Source organism: Ctenopharyngodon idella, chromosome 2 (genome assembly GCF_019924925.1).
Source record: "Ctenopharyngodon idella isolate HZGC_01 chromosome 2, HZGC01, whole genome shotgun sequence".
Taxonomy (NCBI): Eukaryota; Metazoa; Chordata; class Actinopteri; order Cypriniformes; family Xenocyprididae; genus Ctenopharyngodon; species Ctenopharyngodon idella.
Window position 1 is genome coordinate 20,412,136 of NC_067221.1, and position 11,598 is coordinate 20,423,733.

General features: G+C 34.8%; 1 protein-coding gene across 1 annotated transcript; it reads right to left on the bottom strand.

Annotated features, from left to right (window-relative positions):
- Window positions 1-2,734: 2,734 nt before the first annotated feature.
- On the bottom strand, window positions 2,735-11,120 carry bcl6ab (BCL6A transcription repressor b). The gene is made up of 9 exons (XM_051913713.1): window positions 11,000-11,120; window positions 9,311-9,480; window positions 8,992-9,213; window positions 7,238-7,939; window positions 7,064-7,155; window positions 5,780-5,938; window positions 5,561-5,691; window positions 5,339-5,476; window positions 2,735-3,881 (listed from the first exon to the last, which is right to left on the bottom strand). Exons 2-9 carry the CDS (start codon window positions 9,469-9,471, stop codon window positions 3,738-3,740), a joined length of 1,749 nt encoding a protein of 582 aa, XP_051769673.1. The 5' UTR covers window positions 9,472-9,480; window positions 11,000-11,120; the 3' UTR covers window positions 2,735-3,737.
- Between the last annotated feature and the right edge of the window lie 478 nt (window positions 11,121-11,598).

The following is an 11,598-nucleotide window of genomic DNA, read 5'->3' on the forward strand; positions in this document are numbered from 1 at the left end:
TCTATACCCCTTTAAACTGTGATGTATATAAATAAATAAAACTAATTCTATTTTTTTATTTTAAAAATTCATTTGGATTACACACAAAATCGTTCCTCTCAAGCGCACACTTGTGCAGCACTCACACTGAGAATGACCTTAGAGCTATAGAGTCATTTCTGTTCTACTGTTGTTCATCACAGATTATTTTCAGTTACTTTCAGTAATTAGCAGTGAGCAGTCAAACACTTTAAACAGGATACTACCAATTTGTGAATTGCACTTTATTCACACAATTATAATACAAAAGATGAAAACATATATGATTCTTAACTACAAGAGCATGTACAACTCATTGTTTGACTATTGTTTACGTTCAGCAAAGGAAAATAATGGAGTAATAGTCATAGTTCCTGCCCTTTATATGAACTGAATGTATAAAGCTGTAAAACCGAAGCAAATAAAGCCTTTCTAGAATAATCCCTGCCAGTGATAGAACCTTTTATGTTCCAGCACAACAATAGTGGCCTTTTGGACAAAGCTACGTTCACGCACAAATTGTTTTTCAGAGCAACAGTGAACGGCGAACTTTATATATAGCTTACCTCAATGTTTCTCAACTGGTGGGTTGCAAGACCGCGCACTTTTCAATCGCGCAAATACGGTGCGCTGTATATTAGGCTACTCACTATAAATAAAACGCAAAAAAAAAAACTACGAGCATGCCACGTCGTAGTTGTGTCGTCAATTAAGTCATGAAATAACCAAAAGGCGATTAAAGCTGCGTTAAAACTGTGCATGACTATTTGATATATGCGTCACATGTCTCTGGACTAAAATATTCTATATGAGATTACAATATAAGGCACAAGCTGATATGTAATTTTTTAATGCATAAATAAATGTGAGAACTGTGCATTTGTACTAGAAGATGCTAAAAAACAAACAAAAAAAAAATTATCACATTTAAATGCATAAAATAATTAATTTTACATTCTGGCATTTATCTGCTGTTGACTTCTGCTTCCGCATTTTGCAAATGGGAATTCAAAAGAGAAGACAAGGCTTAAGCTAGTCCTAGACTAAAATGCATGTTTAAACTTAAAGTAATTTGCACTGACATGTCTTAAAATATGTCAGAGCCATTGTTTTGTCTCAAGATGCACACTAGTATGTTTTTTTCTAGGGTATGTTTATAAAAGCTACTTAAATACCCTAATTGAAATAAGGCCTAATCCTGGATTAGCCTAAGCCCTGTTTGTGAAACCGGGCCTTAGTGTTTACTTTTTCAGTTAGTTGTCAATTCAGACAAACTCAGAATTGTTGAAGTTCATTGATCATACATAAAATTCAATGAAGGTTGAACTACAGTATGTAGTTATCTGCATGTCTCATCCATGGAGATGCAACAATGGAGAACAAGCTATTGGAGGTTTTGAGAACCAGAACAAGCTGACTGAGCAAGTTGAAATTTAGCTATAGTGTGGCTCACACTATAGCTAAATTTCAATTTGCTCAATCATTAATATGCCTGGAGGTGAGGACTGATTTTTTTTTTTTTTTAATGGTCCAATTCACTCGGCATTCCATGATCTAATTCACTATCTCAATTACAATTAAGTACAAATTAACTGTATTCAGTTGTGTTGTAGGCACAGTCCAGTACATTATAGTCAGACTCATTTTTATGTTGAAATAATTAAGTTTTCTGTCCCACCCCAGACTGGTTGCTGGCCCCTGCCTGGCCACCCCTATGAAAAAATCCTAGGTAGGTCCACCTTTTGTAGGTGAACACCATCTAGTGTTAAACAATGTGGAAATACTATGCATGATTAGGTTCTATCATTTTTGGACATGTAATGTATGTAACAATATGCCTGAACAAACCACTATAGTTGACATTTGACATGTTCATTCACATCTTTATTATAACATCAAGATTTTAGGTCAAAATGTATACATTTTTTGATAGAAAAGTGTATATTTATGTCAAGTTTTTCATGTTAATCACCTTTTCACTTTACAATAAGGTTCCATTAGATAAAGTTTGTTAATACTTAAAAAAATCAATGGATTTATTACAGTATTTACTAATCTTTGTTAGTGTTAGTTAATAAAAATGCAACTGTTCATTAGCTCAAGTCCATTAAATAATATTAACAGATATAACTTTTGATTGATTTTAATAATGTATTAGTAAATGTTGAAATGGAGATTTAACTAAGATTAATAAATGTATAAATTTTTTTTGTAAAAAATGTAAGTATATTTGATTGTTACTTCATTTCAACTAATGTAGTTAACTAATGTCAACAAATAGAACCTTATTATAAAGTGTTACCACATTTTTAAAAGCCCAAATCGTCCATGTATAATAATAATAATAATAAGAAAAGAACTGAAAAATGTAGTTTAAAAGAGTTTTAGATGAAATATGGCATGTCACACCACACCACACCGGAATTCTTTCAATTGTCATGTCAACTACCTAAACAAGACAATACACAATAATTGCTACACAAATGAACTTTTTTGGAAAGTATGCATTTTGTGTGTCATGAAACTGGATAAAAATTAGTTTGAAAAATAATTACTGCAAAGCATTTCATGCTGCATCTGTGGTACACAGCTTTTGCTGAATCCATTTAGCTGCACATAATTATTAACATTTAGACTTATAATATCTAACATGTGTCTATATGTATGTAAGAATCTTAAATATGTGGGAAAAAATACAAACTGAACTTTGCACTCATTTGTTTAGTATCAAATATTTAATTGCAAGGACATTTGGCCCTCTAGTACCAAAAACAACTGTACAAACACATGTAAATACAATACAATTGTCAGACAGAGCAGGGCTTCTTTAAATGTACCACATTGGTAGAACATTTACATTGCAATTGCAGAATTCTTTCTGTACCAATTTTCCCCTTGTATATTATATACAGTGCATAGTTTGCCTGGAGAGGGAGTGAAATAGCATTCTAAAAAAATAAATAGAGATAAAATTATGTTCAAATATCTAATCTTACACTAAGAATTTGCAGTCTGTATTGACAAGAACTTAAGTAACAATGCTTGAAAGTCTTTGTTTATATTATTATTAAAATCTTAAGCCACCACGATACCCAGCTGAAATCATGAAGGGTGAACCAGAATGTGCTGGTGCACTAGTCCTTCACACAGCAAAATCCCCAGAGTTAAATCAACTCTGCTCAGATTGCATATGGTCCCTCTCTATATAGTGCTAAAGTAACACTGAAGCAGAGTTAAAGTTAATGAGATTAATTAAGTTATGATTGAGCATTAGTGATGAACACCTGCTGTTAACAAGCAGAATCACTGAAGAGAAACACAATAACTACAAATGACTTCCAGCCACAGCCTTAGATGAAATCAACTGAAGATAGAAGACATTAAATCCCTCAAGATCTGATTAAACAACTCCACAAACAGCACATTTTCTCATTAACTTTAACTCTGCTTCAGTGTTATTTTAACTCTATGTAGGGAGGAACCATATGTTCTCTGAGCAAAGTTGATTTAACTCTGGGGATTTTGCTGTGCATATTTCAGAAATAATATGTAACTTCACCATATGAGTAAACACGGACAATGGCGACACAAAGATCCATGCGGGCATCTGTATTTCCTGATGGCTTTTCTTGTGGCAGTACCAGTAAATGATCATGTCTCCTTCACCATATCTTTACTTGAAAAGGTTTTTGTTGAGTCTCTGAACAGCTTCAGGTTTTTCAAGAGGTCACGAGGGAGCTGACAGGCAGGTCTGCTCTGCTTCTGCGGTACTGGACCTTGGTGTTTGTGATGGCACCATGCTTCTGTCGCAGATGCAGACGCAGCTGACTCTTGTGACGGAAGTGCAGGTCACAATTCTCACACTGAAATCAGAAACCCAGGACGATTTCACATGAAATGCTTCTTCGGTTTAAACATTCAGTACTGACATGTTGAAGAAATTAGTGGTTGACCGATATATCGCCTCGGCATATTTTAATTATCGGCATCGTCCATTAAGTACGGAAGCCAATTTCCACCACATAAGAAAAAAAAAATGCTTTGGGAAATCATAATTATGACATACTGTTATAATTATGAGATAAAAAGTCAAAATTTTGAAATACTCATGAGATGAAAAATCAAAATTCTGACTCATAATTACATAAAAATTTAAAATTATGACATACTACATCAAAATTATGACTTAAAAAGTCATAATTATGAGTCATAATTATGACAAAAAGTGAAAATTGACATGCAAGTCATTTATGAGATGAAAAGTGGAAATTCTCATAACTGACAAAAAAGTTGAAATCATGAGATTAAGTCGAAAATGATTACATACTAAGACACAAGACAAAATTATGAGATGAAAAGTAATTGTGACTATTTCATAATTTCTTAATAACTTTTTAAGTCAGATTTTCCACTTTTCATTCACTTTTCATTACTTAGTGTGTCATAATTTCTTTTTATTTCGTAATTATGACTTGGTATGTCATAACGAGAATACTTTTTTTGTGTGCCAAAAAAAATTCAAAACACTGCTTCATAAAGCTTCTGAGCTTTTCGAATCTTTTGTTTCGAATCAGTGGTTTGGAGTGTATATCAAAGTATGACACCCCCCAGTGGTGAACCATTGAAATTTTGAAACACTTATGACGTAACGAAGCCTCGTTTACTGAAATCACGTGACTTTGGCAGTTTGATACATGCGCCGAACAACTGATTCGAAACAAAAGATTCGTAAAAATCTTCGAAGCTTCATGAAGCAGTGTAGAAGCAGTACAAATCGCCCATCACTAGATGTTGTTGAATAAAGTCATTATTTTGTTTTTTTGGCACACAAAAAGTGTTCTCGTCGCTTCATAACATTAAGGTTGAACCACTGTAGTCACATGAACTGTTTTAAATATGTTTTTAGTAGCTTTCTGGGCCTTGAAAGTGTTAATTGTCTTGCTGGCAATGCAGGCCTCACTGAGCCATCGGATTTTATCAAAAATATCTTGTGTTCCGAAGATAAACAAAGGTCTTACGGGTGTGGAACGACATGTAATTAATGACAGAATTTTCATTTTTGGGTGAACTAACCCTTAAAGTGTTTTTTGGCAGTTAAGTGTCAGAATTATTTTGAAAGCATTGAGTATGCAACACCTGAGCTTAGATGCACTTTACTGTCATTTCTTAAAAGTTAGGTCTAAAATATTAGACATTGTGACATCTATGAACTGTTTCAAACTATACTATAAAATACAACATTTCAAACTGCACTGCTATGTCACACTGTGTACTGTTTATCAAATTTGAAATGTGAAGTTGATGATGAGAAAGTGCTCACATGATAAGGCTTCTCGCCTGTGTGTATTCGTAAGTGACTCTTCAGCGTCTGGAGGTGGCGGAAGCGTGTGCCGCAGATGTCACACGGGTATGGTTTCTCTCCAGTGTGGATCAGTACGTGCGCCCTCAGATGAGCCACCTGGGAAACCAGAAAGTAGAAGATAAAGCACCTCAGATTTACACGGTCACTGTGAAGAAACATGGTCTGGGCGTTTGTTTTTACCTGGACAAAGCGAGAGCCGCAGGTTTCACATTTGTATGGTTTTTCTCCTGAGTGGATCCGTGAGTGTGTCTTCAGATTGGCAGGCCTGTTGAACTGAGCTCCACATACGTTGCAACGGTACGGTTTCTCTCCTGTAATTATAAACCATTTAGAACATGAAAAACTGCAACACACAAGTTTGAGAGAGCATCACTGAAGAATATATTTTTGTTTGTTTACCTGTGTGGACGGACTTGTGGCTAGCTAGGTTTCCTTTATAGCGGAACATGGCTTGGCAACGGTCACATTTGTATGGTTTTCCATCCTGCAGCCACTGAGGCTTTTCTGCATCAGATTCACTCTTGGACTCGCACTCGTTACAGTAGAGTCTGTCCCTCTCTGCCAAGACAATCAAAACAGTTATTAGGCTTTGTTCACACCGCACACATTTCAGATCTTTAGGACTGAGTGTCCATACTGTAAGTGATGAAATCAGTTTGTTCAGACTGTGTCTTCAGTATCCAATATATATGATAGTAATGATATAGGCGTCAATAAGATGCCAAAAAATATTTATCCACAACCATTAAAGAGATAGTTCACCCAAAAATGAAAATTCTGTCATCATTTACTCCCTCTCAAGTTGTTCCAAACCTGTATAAATTTCTTTGTTCTGCTGTACACAAAGGAAGATATTTGGAAGAATGTTTGTAACCTAGCAGATCTCGCCCCCCACTGACTACCATAGTATTTTTTTCTCTACTATTGTAGTCAATGGGGGGTGAGAAAAAAGAAGTTGGCTATAGTAATGACAGTACTGCTGTATTTTTTTTACATTAATGCATATGCTGCTAAATATTATTAACTATTAAAACATTTAAATATTTTAATATTGAAATAGGTATTAAAATACATATAGATCACTAATATATTTATAACACACATATATAAAATGTAATACATAAATATATTATATTTTATATAATACATATTTAAAATATTAATGCATATTATTAACTATTGTAATATTAAATAGGTATAACATATACATTACTTATATATATATATATATATGTAAAATTTGTAAATATAACATTTTATCATTAACTACTAAAATATTTAAATATTTCAATGAACATCACACAAAAAAAACAACAGAAACAGATTAGGGCCTAGAGTTTTATAAAGAGTTAATAATAACCACAAAAAAAATAATAATAATTAGGTAACATATTACATTATATATACAATGTACTACCTATTTCTAAATATTAATAAATATGTTAGTTATTATTATTATAGTTATTATCTTCCCCCAAAAAATGGGCCACAGAAGAAGCTTAAAATCTGACATGCCGACCTAAAAAAAAAAAAAAAAATCTTATTCCACCCTAGATGATGAAAAAAAAAGTTAATCTGACCATTCTGCTCCCAAAATATGACTGACACATGCTCCCAAAATATTAATCTCTTTTGACCAGATTTCAACCCATGTATTTCAAGACTTGAAAAAAGTGTATTCACCTGATCTTGTGGGTCCCATACTGCTCTCCTCTGTCAAAGAGTTAGGAAGTGAAGAGCCACGCGCCTCTTTTTTGATGCAATCATCTGCAGATCTAAAAACACATGACCATGGTTACAAATACTGCGTCAGATGCTAATGCTTACATTGTCATCAAAGAGTTTCACTGCACTGACCTGCTATCCATAATGAGCTGCCCTCTGCCTTCATTGCTCTTGTTGGTGGATTCTGTAACTATGTGGGATGGAGTTAGTGAGCTATTGTCAGTCGCTCCATCTGTGGAGTTCAGCACAATGAACTTGTACTTCTTCCAGTTGTGGACCTTTGGGTGACTGATGAAGCTGGGAGGAGACGCCGCCCCTCGACTGCAGCTGCTGGACTCTGCGGGTGAGTTGGGTTGGCAGTCTGATCTAAGAGGGCTCTCGGGACCACTGGTGTGACACGGTTCAGTGTTCTCCACCTCTGAATGCACATTCGCAGCCTTCCGGTCTCCCTCAGCTCGAGCTGAACGAAAGAGCACAGATGGACGTTTCCTCTCTTCTTTGGATTCCGTGGCTCCTGCGTTAGTCATCGTCCTAGCCGAGCCTCCGCTGTCTGGCAGGGAGTGCTGTTGACGGGCTATTACGCCGGTCTTAGGGATCTGCCAGATTGGGTTTGTGGTGTTGGAGGTCTCCAGCGGGAGTGGCAGATGTCTGTAGAAGCGAGTCGGGCTTTCGGTGGAAGTGCTGACTGCATAGTGCAGGTTGGGAGGACCGTAAGTGCTAAAGTTAACACTGGATTGGCTGTTCAGGGCATCTCTAAGGATGAAGGGAGCATCTGAAGATAAACAGCCGTGATTAACCAGCATCTCTGCTCTGGTCTGCTTCACGCACAAGCCCCTTTGAGAAAACCAATAGATTTGAGTCAGTGATAAAAAAGTGAGTCCAAGATAAAGAATCTTGTTTAAAACATGCGTGTCACATTCTGTAATATTTGTATTTGTGTTGGTTTCATTTAATTTTGCAAAACTTTTATACCATTTTCAACAAAAGTTCAATTTGTACAAATCTTAAAATGGTAAAAATCTATCAATCAATCAATCAATCAATCAATCTATCTATCTATCTATCTATCGTAAAGTATTTAACTATTATTTAAGTATTTAAATACATATATGGTAAAGTATATATATACAAGTATTGAGTAAGTATTAATAATATTATTTATGTTTTGCCATGCAAAAAGTCATATTATCTGATATTTTAAGAGTCTGCAAGGGTCTTCTCTATGATATTATTGTCATATTTTATGTTTTATTTCTGCACTTTTTGCAAACATAATTTTGTCAGACAAAGGTTTTTCATATATTAATAAACAGTAAAGCAGATTTGTTTGTTTTTTTCTAAGAAATAATAAATGATAAGGCCAATCTACCTAATGAATTTTCTCATTCTTTATAATGAGGCTTATTAATTAGTTTTTTTTTTTCATTCTTTTTAATAGGGCCTTTACTTGATTCATTTTATTTTTCTATTTTATTATCTTATTTCTATTATGTGATTTTATCTTTTGGTCCGAATTTAATTTTATCATCTTATTTCTATATTCGTATGTATGTTTTTTTTGTATGTTGTATTTCTATTCTGTAAAGCACTTTGTAAACACTGCTATATAAATAAAGCTTTACTTTAATTACTTCTCTTTATTATGATATCTGGATAACTGTATTACATTTTTTTTGTATCACTTTTTTTTCTTTATGCCCCCCCCTAAAATATCAAAATGAATTTTATTTTAGAAATTAAAAACATGTTCATAATACATGAAGTGAATTGCTTCTTTAATTTAAATGAGCGTTATACCATTGGTCCAGTTACAAATCACATGCCTTTGAACAGACTGTCTTCTCTAGTCTGTGCTTGAATGTTTTTGTGCTGTTCTAAGCACTCACCTGGAGTCTATGAACCTCTGGCATGTGTCCATCACATGGTCCATCTGTAAGTATGTGGCTGTGTTGAGGGTGGCTATAATGAAGTTATCTTTAAGTGTGAGGCAAGACGTATACATGAACTCCAGCAGTATGGCGAAGCCATCGGGGTCCACCTTTGGATCTAAACTTATGAAGCTCAAGTTGCTCTTATGAGTGTCAGCAAACATGGAGTAGAAGAGGCCGCTGGGAAAAGACAAGATGGAATACAGATGTCACTTACTGTGCATGTCATATATTTGCGATTTAAAATCTTGCAAAACGCAAAAATCATTGCACTTACCTGCATGCCATCAGAACTGTCTTGTGGGCTTGAAATTGCTGCCCACCGACCATAATGGTGACATCAGTCAGGATGTTTCTGCTGCGTAGGCGGTTGAAGTTGAACAGCACATCACCGGCATGGCGAGTGAATTTAACGCAGCCGTCTGCTGCACTTGACATATTGTTCACCTGCACGGAAATAGTTAAAAATATAGTAAAACATTTGCGAAAAAACAAACAACTAAATCACACCATAAAATTTTAAAATTTGAATGTAATAATGTTATATCTAATTTTATGCAATAGGATCTTCATGTCAAAAATGAAGACATGCAAGTTTAGTGAGATGAACACTAGATGTCCACAAAGATACAGTGTTGCAAACTGTAGATATGACCAACTGTTACATTAGGCCTAAATATTTTGTATTAAATATACTTTGTGAAATATATAATATTTCGTGATTGTGTCACTGTAGTTATCATTTTCTTTGAGTTTGTTTATTTTCTTTGATTTGATTTTGGTTAGTTCTTTAGTGAAAAATAGGACACACTGTACAATTTATAAATTCTTTCAAATATTTAAACTCTCCCGAATCTACAATATTCATATTTTCATATTTACTAAACACACTTGACTGGAGAGACCAATGGCAAAGTGTGCAGACAAAACCTAGTGAGCTGCCTACCTAGACAGCATGTTTGGGCATCACAGGGGCGAACAATTTTAAACAGCATTATTTATCTCCATAACTGCGTCTTTAAGCATTTTATATAATTTTCTGAAATTTTGCATCATCTAAAAAACTAGCATTACCTTACACAAGGACAAACATCACTTTATAGTGGAGCAGTATGCTACATGATTTAAGACACCAGCGTGATGCAAGCATGAAGTTGTTGCCCTCAGTGACACTTGTTGAACAGCGAAGGTGCATGCTGGTATAGCAAACCTCGTGGTATATTGACGTATTAAGTATTATGACGGTTTACAAATAAATGTCACATGAGTCGACTATACTGTTACAGGTGTTTGGTGTAAAAACGAGCGTTTCGATTTGACACTTATGTTGCAGTAAAATGACTACAGTACGCATAAGTAATCTAATTATTAATGTGCTTGAATCCTGACGCAATCGTAACACAACATAAAATATGTTCGCATGCTGGACATTACATTAAATTTACATTACATTTTCCATTAAATGCATCATTTTGAGAGTTCACCAGCAAAATCACATGCGCATGGGCGAATGACAAATTCAGAGAAAACCTATAAAACTGAATTTAAAAATACAGTGATATTTGACATAATTTATCATGTATATGATCTATACGCGTCTACTGTTTTTTTGACCACCCAGGCTGTCTATTCTAGGTAATAAACTTAGTTTCCCACCCATATAAAGTTGCGTAAACCTGTCTTTTTTATACAATTCTGAGTGAGCTTCCTAAATCTAACGTTAGTTAACATCACTGAATCTAATGCAACTCTATACAACAGAGTGAAACTGACATATGAGACGAATAAGATTAGTTATTCACGCAATTAGGCCAACAAAAGTCGAGTTGCGTAATTAACACGACACATCTAAATACAAGAAAGTAGTCTGGTTTAAAACAAAATAAAAATTAACTATAGAAACAACTCGTTTCTCTAGAATGTCTCATGTTTAGTCTAGACTTATTACTAGATAGAAGAAAATCACCTGGTGTATTTTTCTTGGAAGTGTCCACCGAAGACAGTTCTTGGAAGAACTCTTCTGAGAAGACGCAGTTCTCAATTCTCGGAATTTTACCAGTGGACTCAACTACTGACACACAAGAGGGGGGATCAAGACCTTTCGGTCTTCACGCTTCTGTAGGGCTAAATAATTGCTCATCAGAAATATCATATAAGTCATTTTAAATGCTTTAAATTTATCTAAGTACTTTGTTTTATTGCTTTTAGCAACTTTAGTTAGTAACGTTGTTGAAGTAATTACAATCCTCTTCTTTGTATGTAGTGGATTGCTCCGGAGACGCGGTCATCATCTACGTCACTCTCCCCACCCTTTCACTGCTGTACAGATTCCGCAGAAATGATTCCTCGTGATATGACCCCTCCATTAATGTGTATATTATGTCATTGATTCAGCGTAGCCTATAGTCATCATAGGCTACATTTTAGCCTCAAGTTAAATCACTTAGTATATCACAAAGATGAACAACAAGCAATCTATTTTTGTCTGTCCGAGAATAAGCTGACAAGTTCATCATGATGTCAAATATGTAAAAAGGCAATAATGTTGACATTAGCTAGGCCTAT